This window comes from Excalfactoria chinensis, chromosome Z (genome assembly GCF_039878825.1).
Source record: "Excalfactoria chinensis isolate bCotChi1 chromosome Z, bCotChi1.hap2, whole genome shotgun sequence".
NCBI classification, from domain to species: domain Eukaryota; kingdom Metazoa; phylum Chordata; class Aves; order Galliformes; family Phasianidae; genus Excalfactoria; species Excalfactoria chinensis.
Window position 1 is genome coordinate 65336708 of NC_092857.1, and position 20572 is coordinate 65357279.

The following is a 20572-nucleotide window of genomic DNA, read 5'->3' on the forward strand; positions in this document are numbered from 1 at the left end:
ATCAACACAGCAAGGAGAAGCTTACCCTGAAGAAATGATGCGTCCAAGGAAGGACAGAGTTCAGCTTTACTTCTGCCACCACTGTATCCAAGCACTCTGAAAATGCACCAGGGCCAGGAATGGCAAATGCCAAGACAGTTCACTTTAGCAGCTATTTTCTGGCTGATTTCATCTTAGCACCACGTATTGACAAACGTGATAAACATAAGTGCATTATTGATACAGATATTAAATCCTTAGAAGAAAATGACTCAAATCTGGCTTTTACTGCTACAAGCTGGTCACTAATTACAGGCAGAATATCATTCCCTGTGGTGGAGAAGGGAGAGATGCCATTTGAACATTGGGAATTGGACTTGACAGGGAGGCTGCTTAGAGTGGAGTCCTTTAATTTCCTGGAAGTTCAGAAAAGCCATGCTTCTGGTTTCTAGTAGTATACATTTTGGACTGCTCTTTAAACTAAGTTTCATTTCTCTTGAGAGCATCTCAGCATTTTTTTGATCTTAGAATTGTTATTGTTTTTTTGCTTTTTGGAGGGAGGGGGTAGGGGGTGGGGGGGGGGGTGGGGAAGAGTGATGCAACACATTGAACTCCTATGGAGTTTCAGAAAGTTCTTCCCCTTCCCTCACACACTGCTAACTTTCCACAAAGGAAACTGGTCATTTGCTAAAACACAAAGACTGAATCAGTTGAGGAATCAACCAGCAACCAAACTCAGCAGTTCCTATAACCGCAACAGAGTGCACTAATTTTATGTTTTCTTTTTGCTCCCTAAACCATGCCTCCAAACTAGGCCTAGAAGAAATAAACGCCCCTTTTCTTTCCTTTCCTTTCCTTTCCTTTCCTTTCCTTTCCTTTCCTTTCCTTTCCTTTCCTTTCCTTTCCTTTCCTTTCCTTTCCTTTCCTTTCCTTTCCTTTCCTTTCCTTTCCTTTCCTTTCCTTTCCTTTCCTTTCCTTTCCTTTCCTTTCCTTTCCTTTTCTTTTCTTTTCCCCAGAAGATGTGTGCAAAGTTGGAGATATTTGCACCTACAGTGCTAAGAAGTGGAGTGAGTTTGCTAATGGCGGCATCACTGGGAACCATTCACAAGCAGGTCTATGGTTCCAAGGTGTGAAAGTTGCCACAGTGAAACAGAAATCATCACTGCCTGTATCACATGTATTGGGCATACATGGCATGTGCTGAACTGCTTGAGACGCAGAATTAGGGCCTGTGCAACACAGAGCTACTGCCACAGAGACGGGATGCGGTGATTGCAAGGAACGACCGGTGAGCATCTTTCCTCCTTTGCATTCATCATTTATAAATGCTCAAGGACACTCACAAGGAATACTTTTATGCCTCTGTCTGTAACCGGTGTCTAACTCTGTGCCTTGCTGCACACGAATGCTAGAAAATCCTAAACACGTGCCCAAAGCATTTTCTTTCTGCAAGTTCTCTGCTGTTTGAAGTCTATCACATGCACTTTATCACTGTGTGCACTTAGACACTGTGCATCAGGGTGAGACCTATGCCCAAGTTGCTCATCAGGCTGTGGGGCCAAGCACAGTGCAGGAACAGCACAGGAACATGAGGCCTCGCGGCCTCATGCAGGTGTCTTCTTCCACACAGCTCCATCTCTTCAAACACAACTCATGGTCCATGGAAGACACAGGAGGCATTCCTTTCTTCCTTCCTGGCTGCCTGTCTCTCTTCCTTTCTTTTCCATTCATTTTTTCATCCTTCCTCCCTCCCTTCCTTTCTTCCCTCCTCCATTTTGCCAGAAGCTTTATGCCAAGGAATCACACTCTTTGCACTGGTTCTGCCAGCAGTCAAAGTGTGAGAACAGCCCTTGGGCAGTGGCATAAGCTTTACATACATGCTGCCAACATGCCACTGGCAACAGTGGTGTGAGGCAGGGGAAAGGATGAGAGGAGAGGAGAGGAGAGGAGAGGAGAGGAGAGGAGAGGAGAGGAGAGGAGAGGAGAGGAGAGGAGAGGAGAGGAGAGGAGAGGAGAGGAGAGGAGAGGAGAGGAGAGGAGAGGAGAGGAGAGGAGAGGAAAAAAAAGAAACAAAAAAATAAAGGAAAAGGAAAACAAAAAACAGATAAGTGAGAAAAACTGGGAAAATAAGGAAAAATATGAAAAAGATTTAAAAAAAAGGAAAAAGAGGGAAAGAAATTAATGGGGAAAGGGGGGGGGGGAGGAAGGAAAAGGAAGAAGAAAGAAAAAAGTGAAAAAGGGAAAATTAAAAGAAAGAAAAAATTGAGAAAACTAAAAAATAAGGGAAAAGAAAAAGGGGAAAAAAAAAATGAAAAGAACGTAAGAAATTGAGAAAAAGAGCCAAAGAAGAAAAAAGGAGAAAAAGAAAAATAAAATAAGAAACAAAAAACGGGGAAAATGGACAAAGGGTGGGGAAGGAAGAAAAGGGAAGCGGGGAAAATAAAAAAAAGGAAAAAAAAGGGAAGAGTAAAATGGAACGAGGGTGAAAAAAAGAAAGGAAAGGAAGCCAGAGGGTAAAACCGCGCACACAGACGCATCCTCCCGGGGCTCCCGGCTTCGGGTAGAACCTCGCCCGCTTCCTCGCGCTGCCGCCCGCTCCGACTCCCTTTCCCGACGCCGCGTCCGCACTCGCGGCCTCGCGACCCGCAGCGCGCCCTTCTCCGCGGCGCCATGGGGCCGGTCCGAGCGGCATCCCGCTCGGCCAATGGGCGGCAGCCGTCTAGCCGGCGGGCGGGCGAAGCGGCGGAGGCTGCGCCAATGGATGCGCGCGGCTCCGGCGGCACGCTGCTCTGCGCCGGGCTGCGGGGCGGTGCGGCGGTTGCGGGGTGCGTGTGCGCGTTGGGGAGGGGGGTGCGGACAGCCGCCCCCGCGCCGCGCCGGCGGGCGCGGCACACGCAGCCGCACGCAGCCCGGCGGCGGGCAGGAGCCGGCGGCGCGGCCGCTATAAATCAGCGCGGCGGTCCGCCTCTGGCACGGCGCGGCGCGGCACGCGTCCTCCCCCCCGGCCCCGCACGCAGCCCGCGATGCGGCAGCGGGACCCGGCCCCGGCGGCGCGGTGCTAGGAGAGGCGGCGGCAGCGAGCGGCAGCGCATCGCCCCGCAGCGCATCGCCCCGCGCTCGCTGCTCTTTGTTCGCGGCTCTCCCTCCACCCCTTTTTGTGCAGCGGAGCACAGCGCTGTCACTGCCGCGCCGTTGGGTTCTCCCTGCTGATTTTATCGCTTTTTTTTTTCCCCATTTTTTTTTTTTTTAACCCCCTTTTTTATTTCTCCCCCCTCCTCCCTCCCCTCCTGCTCCCCCACTCCTCCGCCCTCCCCCCCCCCCCCGCCACCCCCAGTGTTGGACTGCAGGGAGAGGGAGGGAAAGGATTTATGTCTGCTTGTTTTATTATTTTATTTTTACCCTTTTCCACGCCCTTTCAGAACTATCCGCGATTTCTCTCTTTGCGCCTTGTCCTGAGCAGACGCTGCCTCTGCCCCTCGCTCCTTACCCGGGAGAGCTGCGCCGTCACTTTTTGCTCTCAGACGAGCGGACGGAGGTAAGTCGTGCTTCGCTCCGGCCGGCCGTGCACCGCGCCGCGCTCTGCCCGAGGGGACGGCCCCGGCGGAGCTCAGACTCGGTGCGACCGCTCCGTCCGATCGCCGTGCGGAGCTGCGGGAGGAGGGGGGGCAGAAGTTGCGGGGTGGGGGCCGTGCCCTTTTGTCGCCCCATCACGGAGGGCCAGAGCCGGCCGCTGCTATTGTTGCTTAATGTATGCCCCGCACGTCGCTCCGCGCCCACCTTTTGCCGTAGGGAAGGGACCCGCACGGTAGCGGCACAGAGCGGTTCCCGGCAACGGAGCGGCATGACGACGCTCCCTGTGTATCTTGCCGGGCGGAGGGGCACGGAGACACGCGTGTCCGATCTCGCGGGCGCGGAGCCGCCGTCGGGCACATGGTGCAGGTGTCCGGCGGCCGCCGCCCCGTCACTCCCTCCGCAGCGGGGAGTGGGCAGCGTGCGGATAGGGAAGGGGGGATCCCGGGGGCGCGGCCCCGCGGGCGCGGGGCTCCTTGAGTGGCCGCCGGTAGTGTCACTCAGGCGGGGGCGGGCGGTGGGCGCTTTTATCGGCCCGACGGTCCGGGTTGCTGGCTTCTTCCAGCGGGGTGATATCTGCGGGTGCGGGCTGCGGTGCCGGAGCTTGAGGGACGAACGGCTGCGAGGCCCCACGCAGCCCTCGGAGAGCCGCGATGCAACGCGGGTGTTGGGGCGGGGGGCGGCGGCGGGACGGGGCGGGAGGGGGCGGCGGTGGTGGTGCGTGGGCACTGAGCCGCGTGGGGCGGACGGAGACCTCACCCTGCGCTGTCGTCGTAGGTAACCTGCGGTTTTCCGGCAGCATTGGATCGCTGCACTCCGAACTTGAGAGCTCCCAGGTATTTGCGGCGTGGCATCACGAGGGCTTACGGCCGCTGGCAGCCCATTCCCTGCGGACAGACTACCCTTCCCCCCCCCCCAGCCCCCGCCTATCCCTCCCCCCGCCTCGAGGTAGATGTTCTGCGGCGCGCTCCAGGATTTTTGCGGACGTTCCGCTGGACCCACCCTTGGTGCGGTGCCGACATCGCCCCAGCACGGCGTTGGCCTTTTCCCCGCTCTCCATCCGTGGCGGAGCCGTTCGCCGCTTCGGTGCGCTGCGGGGCCGCGGGTGGGGTCGGGGCGCGGCTGCCGTCGCGGCTCTTCTCTGCCGCCGGCGCTGTGCGCACCGAAGTAGCATTTTAGGTTTTTTTTTTCTTGTTGCTAGTTTTTTTTTCCCTTAATTTTTGGCGTGGGTTTCGTCCTGAAGGAAGCCTCTTATTCAGAGCTTTTGCTGCGGGGCGTCTGTGCGCTCCGCGGAGCCGTACTGCTGCGTTGTTCCACCCCCACCCGCGGGGATGCGCGGTGTGTTCTGCGCGGTCCGGGCGGTACCACGGGCTTCTCTTTACAGGAAGAAAAGGAAATTCACGTTATTGTAGTTGGTTTAGTCGGAGTCCAGAACTATAAGGCGTTGCCGCAGCTGGGAGTTCGGAGGACAACTCTGACGACTTGATGGAGAATTTCGGTGTCCTGATTTCTTATTAATGGCATTTGCTACGAATTGCACGCGGCAGTATGTGCACATGTAGATCTCTCGAGAGGGAGGTGTGCCGATGTTTGTACTAAAAGCAGCACGTCCGATTCCGTTTGCCTTCTTCTGACTGCCTTCACGGTGAACGTTAAATGAAGCTGATGGAGGTGGGGAAATACTCCTGTGAAAGGGAGAGTTGGGGCGTCAGGCAGCGGACATGTGGCTATAGCGTCCGTTCGGTGCCTTTTGCGTTTTCCTGGCTCTGGAAGTGGTGCTCAGCGCCTCTCCTGCCCTGCCGGTCTTTTGGGATTGCTGCACTGGGGGTGGTAGCTGAGCGCTGGACTGTGAATCGGGGTTAATTTACTCATAGATTATTTTTATTTTAAAGTATAGAATCGTCAGTCAGACTAGTTTTCTTTAAAACAGTGCCGTTCTTGAAGCCTTTTGGTGCGGTACATTGAGAGCATTCGTGATGCAGACAACATACAAATGACCTTGAAAGTGCTGAGGAATTTTATCACGCTCATTAAAATCCAGCCAAGTGCAGCTTTGGTACCATGTTAAATGTGTTCCGACCGTACCTGAGATGATGTTTTCCCTCAGCAATGCCTTAATTTCGTCTTCTTATCTTGGCAGAGTGGCTCAGCATTCCTGTGTGCAGCAGAGGTATTAATTGCTTGGGTTTTAGCAAGTGATACCTCCCCGGCGTGTGTAAATCTCTCCTATTAGTGACTTAATCACACTGATATGGTATTTCTGATGTAAATTTAACTTTCTGTTCCGCTCTAAACATCAACTTCTGCTCATTTTCCTGACTTAGCCATAATGCTGTTCTGCAGGGAGGGGCAGGTCCTTTCCTTACTGCCCTATTTGCAATTTGTATCCTTACTGCTGCTGCACAAACCCTGAACAGCCACAGCTGAGCTCGCCATCAGGTACAGCATGCTTAAATTACTCCAAGCAGCTGCTAACTTGGGAGTGTGTGCTTTTAAAAGAGCCGGGGGGGGGAGGCAGGGAAGAGAAAAGCTTTTAAGCTATTTCTCAGATTTCTGTGTGGCTGTATGCAACCTGCGCTGGTGCTATGGACTCGTTCCTATTAAAACATTTGCAAATGTAAGAGATATTTTTGGGAGAGACGAGGCTAAGCTGCCTTTGTTTAGGGACACAGCTGAAGATAGATGAGAATGGATCAAACATTGTATTTTTAAAAAGGGATACTTCACCTTTTTTTGTTTCTTAAAATAAGTCAGTGCCATTGGAGAGGTGGACTGTGCAGGTAAAAATAGCACAGGGATGCATGCTGAGCTCCTTCCTGGTAGCAGAGATGTTAAAATGCGGCTTTTATGGGCAAAGTCCTTGCTGTCCTGCAGCGTAATGACTTCTGTTTCTATTGCTGAGGTTCTTCATGGCAATAAAACACAGTGCTTGCTAATGGAGAAATCCAATTTGTGACGAGTACATGTTTTAGTCTTACTTTAAGGCCATCTTCTCTTCTTATCTAATGCTTTCCTAATAAATGCTGCTATCTATAGAGGGCAGCAAATGTTACTGGCTGCTGCTATGAGTTTAAAAGTAAGAACATAGTGTTATGCACACCCTTCTTGCCCTGCTAGAAATCAGTGCTATCAGCAGGATCAGCTGATGTTGGTTTGGGTTTTGCTGTCTGCATTTGCAGTCTTGAAGGAAGCAACTTTTGATCTCATCTGCTCAAATCTATCTAATTTCACTTACTCGGAAGGACTAGCCTGGTGAAGCCAGGATAAAGGAGCTTTCAACTGTCCTACCCATTGGGCTGGAGCAAGGTGTGTCGTCCAGTTTCTTGCTGAGTTTGATGCACTGTAAGTTTCAAATGGTAGAGTACCACAGAGAAGCAGATGGGCGTCTTGATGACTTCAGAAGCTCAGGGGAGGTGTGAGCACTGAGCAAGGGAATTGCCAGTGCTAAGCACTCTGCTTTTGCCCAGCAGGCTTTGCTGCTGGTTTGTAGGGACTCCTTGAAAATGATATTTTGGCACCGAGCAACCAGGTGTTGTGCTAACCTTGTCAGAGCTTGGTCATCGTTGTACTTGAAGTTCTCACAGCTCAGCAGAGACTTTCTGTGCAGAAGGTGTACCTTAGGAGGAAGCCCTCATTGGAACACCAGGATCTGGTGTGCTGTAGAAAGTTCAGTTCTGAAAACTTGGTGAAAGAGTTCTAAGCTTCTTACTTTAGGTATCTGGGGGGAATAAAACAAAACCAGCACAAAACTTTTCTGAGAAGCTTTAGAAATTCTAAATGCACATCAATTTTAATTTTTTTTTTTTAAAGTAATTGTTAAAAATCTTTTTTTTTTTTTTTCTGGCAAGATATGTGGAGTTGTAGGAACTGCTGGAGATAGGATAACAGGAATTGTAATAGTAAGTCATTATTCTATACGTTTGAACATGTGAATTGGGAACAAGCATAAGCTTTCTAGATGGAGCTTAAAATGAGTGTCACACTGTTTTCTGTTCTGTTTGAGCCACTGTTCTTTGTGGTATTCCCATAGATAAGCATCAGGGTTCTTGATTTGTTTTGATGATCACAGTGATCCTGGACATATAGAGGCTTGGAAGAAGCTATAGCTTCCTAATCAGAAATCTGCAAGAAGATAAGGAGTTTAAGTATGGCTTGGCACTGCCTTGATATGAAATGCACCAGCTTGGGGGATCACTGGGAATCATTCTAGAGAGTTCTAGGCTATGTTCTGCAATACCGATTCTTCACTGCCTTCTACAGCCCTGGGCTTACTGATGACTCAGATGCTGCACATACAAGTGGTTGGGACAGATGAAGATGTTGCAAAAATAATTGAGAATCTTGGTTTGTTGTGGTTAGCAAAAAGGGTGCGTTCTGGTAAAAAACTGCAGTAGTTGACCATATGATGCAAGCTAGAAAGCAGTGGAGTGCTGTGGGCTCATGAAAGTCCTAAAAGGTGCATGGTGCTTTCTCTCTGGTCTTCATCAAGCGTGGAGTAGATTGAGATAACATCGAGTTACTGAACTGCTGGAAGGTGATTGAGAGTAATACCCTGGTGTAATTTCTTGAGTGCTTAATACCAGAGTACTGGTGAGATGAGAGAACGTGTGCATTTGCTTGCTGGTGTGTTTATCAAGCAGCCTTTCTGCAGGTCTATGCTAGCTGCGTTTGCTTTTGGACTCCATGTAATAAGAAAGATTTCTGCAAATTTATGGGGTGAAACTGCATTTCTGTGACTGCTGGAGTACTTGCGTTCTAATGCTGGTCAAATTTTAATGACAGAAATAATATTAGTTGGATTTATTTATACAGCACAGGTGAATAAAACTAATATTTATGTGGATTTTATGGAAATCTGTAGGTGTCTTAGTTTCCATTCTAAGGAATGGAGATTCACCTGTAGAAAGGGATAAGCGATACAAATTTGACATTTTCACTGGTAGGGTCTGTTTCTTACATTGTTGATATTGCTTTAGCCTCACTTCTCGTGTAATTATTTCAAAAATAGAGCTATAGTCAGTAAATATGTATTTGGGGTCAGTTTCCTTGCATGCTCTGTACTCCTCTGTGGCATGCTGAGCTGATTCTGAACTTTCTGGCCATGTTGCTGTGGTGAGGCTGGGAAGGAGGGAGGGGAACAGATCCCTCCTGCAGTGTCTGCCAGCTGCACGTGGGCTGCACCTCCAGTTGTGAAGGGGCTTGCAAGGACTATTCTGACTTCAGTTGTAGGGAGCAGAGGGTGTGCTTGCTAGGGAAAAAGGTGTGGCTTTGAGTCCTGCAGCAGGAACTGTCTGCAGGATAGGGACAGGGAAATGCAAAGTATGGATATGAGGTGCAGAGGGCTGCAGGGTTTTTTCCTGTGTAACTGCACAGGAAGCTTAGTATTAGCAGGCATTCGTATAGATAAAATCACATATGGATTTCATGGTGATGTGTCATAGCTTTTTTGTTAATATGGAACTATGAAGTGCTATCAGGAAATAATTCTGTTTTAAGCTTGCTGTAGGAAATATCTACAGTGAGAAATGAAGTACATAGGCACCAGTAGAAGATCAAGGATTTGCCTGTCTGTTGTTTAAACTGAACCTTGTGAAGCTGGCCCTCTCTGGCATGCCCTTCCACTTTGAGTGCTGGTGCAGAGCTGTGCTTAACCTCAGAGCACTGAGTGCACCTGTGAATGCTTCTTTGCAGTTACAGTGTTCTCTCAGCAGAAACAGCTGCACCTGATCTGATGCAGTGCAGAAAAGGCTGAATGGTGAAGCAGCTTTTAATAGCGAGTGGGGGCCAGTGGGGCAAGAGCAAATGCACTCAACCGCTCTACTGAAGTTTCCTGCAACTTTAGGTGACCTCGAATTGAGTGCATTTTGGGGAGGAGAAGGAGACGTCCCGTGGAGCTGTGGGCTAGGAGCTTGTTTCTGATGGGCTTGGGAGGGAAGTAGAAAGGAGGGTGCTTGGACATCTATCTGATTGATTGTTTTATGCTTCTATGGGCAGTCTGTCTCTTAAGTAAGCAATAACTGCTACTCCGAATTGCTGCGATTAGCAGCTTCAGGACCTTCCTCCATGTTTTCTTTTTTGTAGTGGAGTCCTTGTTACTCTGCCCTCCATTTTGTTTGTCCACCTGAAGTAGCAAAAATACCTAATGCTGTGACTTGTATTCATCCGCTAGCATTGCATTTCATACATAGCAATGACATTTCAGTGCAGAGCAAGATCTTGGAGTTCCCTTTTTCTATCCCCTGTTTGTGGTCTTGAGCTAGCAAATGTAACTAGATATAGGTATGCAGGAAATACTATTGCACATCAGTAGTTATATGAAGAGCTTTCAAAATCCTAATACCTGCTATGATCGTAATTAAGGATATTATTTTTATCTCTAGTAACATGGTTACAAATCTTGTCAGACTTCCTGCTGCAATTTCTTTCTTCCCAATATGCATTAGAAGCTGTTTTCTGTCTGCTTTCGAAACAGGGACAACTAAAGTCATAACTCTAAAACACCATATGCTTCTCATAACAAACTATGCGTGTACTGCCTGCATACGTAGTGAAGTGAGTTTATTAACAAGCATAACTTTTTTTTTTTTTCAATGTGTTTGTACCTTTATTTATATGTCAAAATATAATTACTGATAAAAAACTGGTAATCTTAATCTGGCCAGAGCACCCATTCCGGAGGGGACTGGAAAATTGCTGACAAAGTGAACTGCTTAAAATGAAGAGTTTAGAAGCTGCTTTTGCATTCAGATAGCTAAACTGTGAAACTTGGCATAGCAAGTTGTGTTGGACTGCATCCATGGTTGAGAAGTTGGTAGGCAAGATGAGAATTACAGCCTCATTAACCAACTGAGTAGTTGAATTTTTTTTCTATAATGATTGAACAAACTGAACTAAAAGTAAAAGGAGTCATACTTGTTTTTAGTAAAGGCTGTTTTCATAAGGGAGCTCTTGTAGTGAAATTTCTCTGAGCCACTGCAACTCAGTGATACAAAACTGGTTGTCTTGTTGGAGATCAAGTGATGGCCAGGAATATCTGTACTGAATTATAACTGGGTGTGGGATTACTTTTCTTGTGTGGAAGGTTTTTTGCATAGCTGAACTCCTATGGCATGGTTGTCTGCTTCCATAGCAAGGAATGTGTAACAAGCTACATGTATAGAATCTCTGGAGGATTTTTGTGTGCAAGATAGCATCAGTTAAAATGTGGATTCTGTTAATACATTTTAATAGACTGGTGGCTGAGGGCAGAGCAATGGGTAGTCTTCCTTGACTTCAGTAACTGGAGTGCCTGTCCTGTGCAGAAAGCCTGAGACAACTGCTTGATCATGGTTGTTGCACCAGGCCACGCTCCGGAGGTGCTTTCTTAACCATTCAGTGCTTCTATAGTACCTCTTCTCATGGCTTCTTCACTTGAGAGGGCTGTGTTGTTTTTTTTTTTATGTGCATCTGGAAAATACGGCTATTGGAATGTCGGGAAGGGCTGTAGCTGTATAATTTGTTATCACTTTTTTTTAACTCTTAATTAAGATAACTAAGTCAAATTGCAGTGCAGGTGTGCAGGACTTTGCACTGAACTACCTAATGTGTGTGTAGCATAGAGGTGAAGAGACCTTTCATGCTGGGATGGTGGATGACTAGTTTGAGCAGTATCTGACTTAGATTTGAGAGCTTATAAAGGTGGACTCTTGGGATATCTGTTCATATATGCTTGATTCCATCTGCCTTGCTATGCTATTGGAAATCAAGGAGACAGCAAATCCTTGGTGTCCAGATGTGCTCTTCTTTCTGCTTTTTCTTTCCCGACATAAGGAAAATGTACTTAACTTGCACAGTTAGTCAGTCCGCATCAGTGCCAGCCTGCAAATGGAAACATTGGTGACATAGTCACGCTCAAGTTAAAAATGCAAAATGTTTACCTTATGATGATAGGCACTAGGTGGGGTGCTTTGCCCCTGCTGAGTACTATGTTATGTAGCTCCAGTAGGCTGGGAAATACCAGCATTGTTTGAAGTTGCGGGGTTTTCACACAGAATCACAGAATGGCCTGGATTGGTTTTCTCACAGTTGCTGTGGATCTACTGAACTTGTTGGATTTTGTAAGGAAATCACAGTCTGTAAGGGTGGTTGCTTCCCCCTTTTTTTTTTTCCTCCAACTGGGAACTTAGTGCTTGGGTACTACTGATCTGTATCTGGACTGCCTGTCTGATCTTCTCTGCTGTGGCAGCAGGAAGCGCTGGGCCTAGCGGTGGGGTTGGTGCAGGAGGGTCCATGAGCTGAGCTCTGTGGGAGAAGGCTGGGGTTGTCCTTTGCACACAGCTGGTTGCCCACCACAGGGCGTGATTGGGTCTGTCAGGAGGCTTTGTAGGGTCCCTGTGGAGGTAGATTTGAGAAGGAGGTGAAATGATATGCAGGTGGACAGGGGTGAGGAGAAAGGTGTGGTGAATAGGCCTGTGTGCACTGAGGTCAGAGTAGGAGGAGGTATTGTGGGCCTGTTGTTTCCCTGCAGCCTGTGGGGAGGCCATGGTGGAGCAGGTAAGCTCTATGATGAAGTACCTGTAAAAACCTGCTTGTCTTTGTCCTCTCATTCTGGGGAGGAAGTGAAGGACTGGAGTGAAGTTGAGCCTGAAAAGATGAGGATAAATGGTGAGGAGAAACTATTGTTTAAGCCTAGTTCTGTTTCGTACTAGCTAAATATTTTAATTGGAAATACATTAATTTTCCTTAAGGTGAGAAGCCTGGCTTCCAAATGTAATTGTCTGCTCTGATATTTGTGTGCCTCTGAGATATAACTTGTGCGTATAGTCTCCTGGTTAAGAAGGAATAATCAGGCTTTAAAGTGGCCTAGGAATTCAAGCTATTAACTATTGAAAGCCCTTTTTCTTTGTAATTTCAGTTTAGGCTTACAGGTGGGGGTGTTTGCTGTGAGTAGGTGTTGTAGGTCAACAGGCAGGATATCTTCTTGATACTCCTTTTGCAGGAGTACCTGACCTGGTACCAGATTTTTGCTTCCAACTATATTGGTTGGCATTTGGAGTTTTTAAATGTCAGCAGAACATGTGTTCTTGGCAGCCACAGATCCTGTCCTTCTTAAGAGGGAGTAAGGTGTTGGAATCTTTCTCAGTTTTTAGAAGGGAGTGTTTCCAAGGCATATGACTTGCTTCATTCTTTTATTGGTTAAATCAGCTGTCAGATTTAGTTCTATCTGTCTGTGGTTTAGGGAACTTTTTGATTTTTGGTAGTGTTCTCTGCCATAATTAAAGACTTGCAGTCATCCATCCTGAAAAGTGACAGACCTTAAAACTGTCTATGTCTGGTAGGTCTTTATTCTTTCTTTAGAATGTGGGAAAGGTGTGAGATATTGGTGTGAGTGTTAGATGGTGTGTCCAGCTGCGTATTAATTGTAACACTATTTTGTAGGGCGAGAGGCCACTGTCAAATATTTGCTATGTCAGAAAGGTTGAGGAGGTTCCTTCTGGTTGGAGCAAAGTCTTACTGCTGTTATGTGAGTACAGTAAGGAGCCTTACTGTGGTCCATGAGTAACTCACTGATTTGTTGGAGTCATTTATTTGGAAGTCGTGGAGAAGCTGAATTGAAGTACCCAGCATTGATTTACCAAGATTAAGTTGTGGAGGAATGCATGCCTTTGAAATGTGGCTGAGGAGAGAGTGATAGATGTAATCTGCCTTGAGTCTAGCATGGCTGCAGTTTCCTGCAGAATCCTCATAACAGTTTAAGGATGTTCACTTCTAGGTGAAGGGATGGATGGAGATGGAATATTGGTGGGATTCTTGAGTTTAGTGGTTAATACCTCCATGATCTTCCTTACTGTGAATGGAGGTCTTGTGTAATCTGTAGTACTGATTATATTTAGTATGGAGGAGCTTTCCTTCATCAGGTTTGTAGATGGTACCTATTTGGGTGATATCATTCATATTCTACAGGACAAGTCTGCTTTCGGGAGGTTCTGGAACTGCTGAGAGACAGAGGCTTTGGGGGACTGCCTTTCAAAGTGAAATCCAGTCTTTTACACTGTTCAATGATTGTAAATTGTAATTCTATTTAAGGTTCTCCGTTATCTCATCCAGGGTCTGGGTATTTGGGATGGCAGTTAGCTAGTATGGCTACATACTATGTGGGCAGCAGCCCTTATGAATGTTCTTTACACTTACATTATTTGTGAAGCATGAGATTGCAGAGCCAAATGTTTTCTGATCCTTAGAGGCTGTACGATGCGGTTTTTTTGAGAGAAGAACTTAGAAGAAGAAAAGGACTAAGTTGTCTCTTCCTCATGTAAGTGACCTAATCAAAAGTAAATACTGTAATCTGTCTGAACTTGTTTTCCTGGTGGGGATTAGCTCAGAGGCAAACAGGCTCCACATTTAGATTTTACAAGTCTTCAGAGCACTGTTAAAGCTAAAACGATGTACCTCTCCATGAGCTACTCTTGAGAGCAGTGTCTGTCAGAAGCCTTTTCTGGAAGTCCCCAAGGGTAGATTTGGGCCAAATGAGGATCCTTTGACAGCTGGAATGTGAAGGTGTTAGTGCTGCACTCTGGGTAAGAGAACTGAAAGAGCTTACTGGCTGACACTGACACAATTTCTTTGTGATAAGGGGGGAGAGTTCAGAGGGCTCAGAGTTTTTACTTGCATATGAGTTTGCTTGGGTTGTGTTTTTTTGTTTGTTTGTTTTTTCCTGACATATTGGTACAGGTTTAGATGGCAAGTAAGATTTTGGGTGTTCTTCCAGGAAGCCAAATGTCGAAGTTTTGGTGAGGTTCAGGATCTTTCAGAGGCAAGTCATGCAAAGTCTTCTGGATTAGAGTGGCTTGGTGTGGGCAGTATTTATCCTTCTAACAGTATTGAGCTCGCTAAAAAGAATCACAGAATCCTAGAATGGCCTGGGTTGAGAAGGGCCATATTGATCATCTAGCTTCAACCTCTCAGACCATGTCTAAGAAATTGGGAGTTAGGGAGGGTCTTACTACCACTTTTCTCTCTTTTTCTCTGTAACAAGCCCTTTGCTTGTTATGTAATCCTGAAAACATTTAGTTTACTGGAGTTGAATGAGGTGGACAGAATAGCTTGTGGCAGGGGCTAGTAACGGGCCTGTCATACAGTCTGGATATGGTAGTGATGATTAGGGGAACCTTGTTCTGCCAGAGCTGCTGGATCTAGTCATGTGAACTGCTACAGAGGGAGCCTGAGAAGTTTGGGAATAGATTGATGTAATGGAGAACAGTTTAAAAAAAAAAAAATATATATATATATAGTCTAGTAGTTGGATGAAACTTTTGTCTGTCCTTGCTTAATACTTTTTCTCTAAGTAGATAGTCGTGGGTTCTTCTGCCACAGTAGCTTTTTCATTACCTAGTCAAAATCTACAACTGCATACCTTGCCAACTGATGTCAAGAGGGCATCATATGAAAGGAACACTCTCTCACGTTCTTCTAAAGATACCTGCTTGGATTTTAAATGTATTTTCTGTCCAGTGAATTACAAATTTTTCAAGTTATGAATAAACAGTAGCTTTCCTTTGAGGTCTGTTTCTGGAGTGAACCAGGATGTTGTCATCTGTCTTTAAACAAGACTAGCATTTGGAATATCTCTCTTAACAGTGAGCAGCTGGTTGTCTCTCTGACTCCCCTTCTAAAAGCACACTTTACAATAGATATCAGCAGTATAATTTCCTTGAGCTACTTCACTGTTCCTTGATTAGGAAGTACTTATGACTTATTGTGCTGTGTGGGTGTATAGATAGCACAGCTTCTTGCTGGCTAAATCAACATTTCCCTGCTTCTTTTGCATTGCAAAACTCATCTCGCTCAGTCTAAGTTTGGTCACTTTTAAAACTTGCGTCACTACTGCTGTATATTAGTTAAACACTTCTGGAGGTGCTGTCTGAACTTGGACCTATACTGTTTTAGTCCTTAATCCTCAACCCTGTATTTTGATAGGTAAAAGATCCTGTAGAATACAGATTGTGACTTGATTTTCAAGCATCTTCAGCTTTATTTCATAGGAAGTAGTGTGTAGACTTGTATGAAGTTGTCTACTTCTCACATCAACACTGTCTGGCTTGGAGAAGGTGGGTGGTTGCTGTGAGGACTTACTTCAGGGTAGCTCTGTTCATTGCTTGTCCTGCTGTCAGTGAGCAAGCAGTTGAGTTTGTGTTCCTTTTCAGCCCAGTAAAGTGACTTTTCTGCTTGTTGTATTTTAGAAAATAGATGATTTAAACTTATTTACATATAAATCTTATGCTGCACCTCTGTGAGATGAGTCCATAAATACAAGCAAAATGTGGACTGGTGCTGTGGAGTTCCTGAAAGCTAAATGTCCGCTTGTGAGTAGTTGTGGCTGATTGTAGTACATTATGTTTCTAATGACAGTTTTCTCCCTCAGCACTAGCAGAGACACAGAGAAAGTTAAGACCACTGGTTATGCAACACCTGGATTGTTAACAGTTTAGTGTTTCCATTCTACTCTTAGTCCTTAGGAACAATGTGGTATGCTTGGACTTCAGTGCCTTATTTCTCCATCATCTCTCTTATCTTGTGCAAGACAGTAGAGTGTCTTACTCAGCTTCAGCTAATTATTTGTGGTTATGGATCTACTAAAGAGGCAGGTTTTTGTGCATTGAAGCAAGCAGTGGTGACAGGTTGACTGTAGATGCTGAACTGGAAGTAATTTGGTAGCTAACTGGTATGATTGAACTGTTGCCCAGTTGCTGTGTTGTCCAGAATTTTGAAAAAGTGCACTGAAATTTCTCAGTGTGGCATCTGTAGGTTTCAGAATGTAGGGTGACAGGAAAGCAAAAACACTGTGACTGCACTGAAGTTGGAGGTGCTTGATTAATTTGGCACTGCAGGGTTTGCTGTAAGAGGAAAACCTGGGTGGGCTCAGTCTAGCAAGTGCTCTGAATTATTTCATGGAGCTGTAGAATAATCTGGTTTGGGAGGGTTCTTAAAGACAATCCAGTTCCAACCTTTCTGCTATGGGATCAGGTTACCTAAAGCCCCATCCACCCTGGCCTTGCATTCAGTATAACACAACTGTAAAATTCAGTGCTTTTGGGAGATATCATCTGAGACTGCTTGGTGAAGAATTCTGTAGGCAGTATTTGATATTTGGAATGAAGAAATCCCAGAAAACCAGAACAGTGATAAACTTGCACAATGGATTAAGCAACAGTTGCTGTTCAAGGCAATTTCCTTCTGCTTCAATTCATTCCCAAGTGTGCTTTTTTCTTTCTTTTTATAGCACATGTACAGCTGTTCCTTAAAAGTGAAGGACTCCGTTCTGAAGCCTCCGTAAAGGCATGACACATTTTGTCTGTCTCTAGTTGATAATGAAGCTGTCACAAACAGCCTAGAGGAGGTAGACTGTGCATTAGTTATGTCAGAGCAGAATTCTGGAGATACAGCTTCAGAAACATCAAATGAGTATGTTTTATTCAAAAAATTTGAAGCCTGAAGGTTTTTCTCAAACTTCCTTGCTAAGTTTGTTCATTTGTTAAGCGAAGTGACTTCCTGAGAAGTTACAAATAGTATTGGCAGGACTTTTTTTATGATTAAACAAAGTCAACATAGGACACCCTGCCCAGTGCGAAAGTTTCTCCTGATATGTCCAGGTAGATTCTGTATCATCTCTGTAACCTCTTTGATGCTTGGCCATTTTCACCATGCGGAGAAGTCTTGTGTTTAAGATCTACCTGTATTTCAGCTTGCCTGTTGGTTCTTGCATCTTCACTGGATACCACTGTCTGCCTCTAGTTTTCCATGGTTCCTTACATCTGCTACTTATCCTAGTCTCACCAGGGGAGATTAAGTGAAGGCACTTGAGTACCTCAGCTTCTTCTGTGACCATTGCTAGCAGGTGTCATGCACTGTGCAGCTGCAGGGTCTTGCTCTTTCAGACTTTGTCTTCCCAAATGACTATCCTGAGTTGAACAAAATCTCTAGCAGTACTGGTAAGTTGAAATAACTTCTGCAGTTTGATAACGTGTGTTGTTTAGTGGGCTAACATATTAGCATCTAGAGGGGGGGAAATAACCTCAATGTTTTTTCCTCCTTCTGTGTTAGGGTGTAAGTTATTTTTTTGCAGTATGCTTTACACTTAGTCTTTGTTGATCACAGAATCATAGGGGTTGGAAGGGACCTCCAGAGATCATCAAGTCTAACCCCCTGTGCCAAAGCAGGTTCCCTATACCAGGTTGGATGAGTAGGCATCCAGGTGGGTCTTGAATATCTCCAGAGAAGGAGACTCCTAGGCCGCCCTGGGCAGCCTGTTCCAGTGCTCTGTCACCCTCACTGTACAGAAGTTCATGTGCACATTCATGCAGAACTTCCTATGCTCCAGTTTGTGGCCGTTTCCCCTTGTCCTGTCTCCATGCACTGCTGAAAAGAGCCTGACCTCATCACTTTGCCCTCCACACCTTAGATATTTATAGACCTGGATCGGGTCCCCTCTCAGGCTTCTTTTCTCAAGGCTAAACAGACCCAGTTAACTTAGCCTTTCTTCATAGGGGAGATGTTCCAGGCCCTTCACTGTTGTTGTGGCCCTCCGCTGGACTCTTTCCAAGAGATCCCTGTCTTTTTTGCACTGGGGAGCCATGATAGTAAAGATTTCCAAGCTGCATTATGTAGACTTAATTACTGAGACGTTGTAAGAGCAGTCAATATCCCTCTGTTCAAAAGTGCAGCTTGGAGTAGTAATTCAGAAGTATCTTGAAATTAGACCCACTCTGTGCTCAGAAACACTGTTGTCAACCACGTGTGTGTCTTTTTTCTCTACAAGTTGTGAGGCTACAATTGGAGACTGTCTGTGGTGTAGGATGCCTGATGGACTATTCTTTTTGAAGTTACTGTTTTATTCATGATGACTTTCCATATAATGAGCTGCATTAGAGGGAAGCACTACATAATGGATATGATTTGTAGTGGACCCTGCATTTTTAGTGTGGCATTAGACAAGGGCTTGTTTGAAGACTTAATTCAAGGAATGTTGCTGCTAGGAAGTCTGCAAGGAAGTCTGCAAGCTAGACACTGCAGTTGTCTCTTCACTCTCTGCAAGAAGACTGAAAGAGGGTTAGGGATAGATCTGTCCTCTGCAGCTTTTTCTGTGGCTAAATTTTACTTCTGACAATAAGCTTCAAACTTTAGTCAGCTTGTGGAACTGCTGAGATTCTAGCAAAACCTGATGTTACAGTAGTCCCTTCTTTAGAAGAGGGAAAGATGTCTGATTTGGTAAGCTTGCATTTCAGTTGAGAGCTATGGAAGAAATTACTTGCAGTGTTCCTTGAAAACTGATTGGATGTTGACACTTAGCTTTTTTTCTTTTCGCTCTTTTGTTTCCATCAAGGTTGCATCACAGTTGCTTTCTGTTCATGAACTGAGTGTCATACAAAGCACAGATATTGATGGCAAAGATCATTTGCTTGTTACAAAAATTGTTTAAAATCGTGGCTACTTTTCTGGTTAGTTCTAACTCATTATTTATTTATTTTTTTTTAACCACAGTGAAGCATTTTTTGCCATCTTGATTTGAATACTGATTCCTAATTGGGGGTGAAAAAGATACTAAGGATTATGCTGGAAACAAAACATTGTAGCACAGGAAATCCTTGATTCAGCAAGGTTATGTAAAACTTCTCAAAGCCTTGACTATATAAGAGGGCTGGTTTTCCCAAGTTTGTATCTGATGAGGTCTGTAGGGTGGAATGGTATTAGTGTACCAATGACATGATGATTGGATTTAAAGGACACCATAGATTGGAACAGAGGGAAAAAAAATCTAGGAGTTTGAAATCCTAGGAATGTAAAAGAAGCAACAACCCAAGAAACACAGAACAAATCCCCCACCATTTTAGTGACATCGTTAGGGCTTTCTGTATGGTTTGAGCAAGAGTAAAGTACCTTGGACAGAAGCTCTTGTGTCAGTTGTCTGAATGGATGTGATAATGTCCTATGCTTTAACTTCATTACTTCTAAGTCGGAGGAACAGCAGATGTTAGATGAGAAGCTGAACCTGTGTAGGGTGGTCTTCCAGAATAACTGTAGGCTTATGGATTTGGGTTCTCTAATTTCCCTAGCTTATCAGAAAAATAGGCCTGGTGAGCACATCATGAATCTTAACTCCTAAACTCACAGGGGAACAAGCCATCTGTTTTGGGGTGCGTATAACTGTCAGTGTTTAAATAACTTTGTTTGGTGCCAAAACTTTCTGTCCTGTGTACCAGTTGAGCTGAGCTGGTGCAAAGAAAAGAAAACAGATTTAAAAGCACTTCAGCAGTCTGTACAAACAAGAAGTGTTATGAGCTGAGGAAAAGTTACTATTTTGGGCCTCATGTCCATTAGCACTTCTAATAAGCTTGAAAATGGTCTATTATATGAGATTTCCTGGTTGTGAGACAGTGCTACCCCTCTACGACAGATTGTGCTGAGGAGGAAGGTAAGGGTTTGATTAGTTGAGTTCACACTGATTTTCTTTCAGTATGTTAACAAATATAAATGGCAGAAGAGCACTTTGAAGACTTAAGTAAAAAGGATTTGGATAGGGTGGCATTTTTGGGAGAAGTGAATCATATGATAGAATGGAATGGGTCAGAAATGACCTCAGAGCCCATCATGTTCCCTCTGCTGTGGGCTGGTACCACCCACCAGATCAGGCTTCCCTAGACCCCATGCAGCCTGGCTCTGTGCACCTCCGGGGATGGAGCATCCACAGCTTCTGTGGGCAGCCAAGTGAAGTCTGATTAAATGGGCTAGCACAGCCTGGCACATTTCTCTTGGTTTGCTGTTTTTTGTTTTGTTTTTTAAGTAAAGTTGCACTTTAGGAGCTAGGTAGTATGGCACACAGTGTGCTGGCTAAGCTCTGGTCTGTTAAAACCTGAGTGCATAAAACCTCTGAAGAAACAGTCTGGAAATGTTTTAAAAGCCACACTAGAGATGGGGTCTGGACTTACTATTTGTAATTTCCTGTCATCTCCTGCTGAAAACAACTGCTTTTTAAAGTGAGGTTTTTCTC

General features: G+C 45.5%; 1 protein-coding gene across 23 annotated transcripts in view; it reads left to right on the forward strand.

Annotated features, from left to right (window-relative positions):
• The first annotated feature begins 2767 nt into the window (after positions 1–2767).
• The window catches only part of ELAVL2 (ELAV like RNA binding protein 2), an 82219-nt gene continuing 64414 nt past the window's right edge, over positions 2768–20572 (forward strand). For 4 of the 23 annotated variants that reach the window (XM_072359015.1, XM_072359016.1, XM_072359020.1 and 1 more), the window contains exon 1: positions 3291–3514. In XM_072359015.1, the coding sequence (XP_072215116.1) occupies positions 3348–3514 (167 nt within the window). In that variant the 5' untranslated portion in view covers positions 3291–3347. Of the gene's footprint in view, positions 2805–3288; positions 3515–4055; positions 4132–4326; positions 4386–4617; positions 4636–20572 lie in introns of those variants that run through there. The other 19 variants (XM_072359038.1, XM_072359039.1, XM_072359026.1 and 16 more) reach the window with 16 other exon arrangements.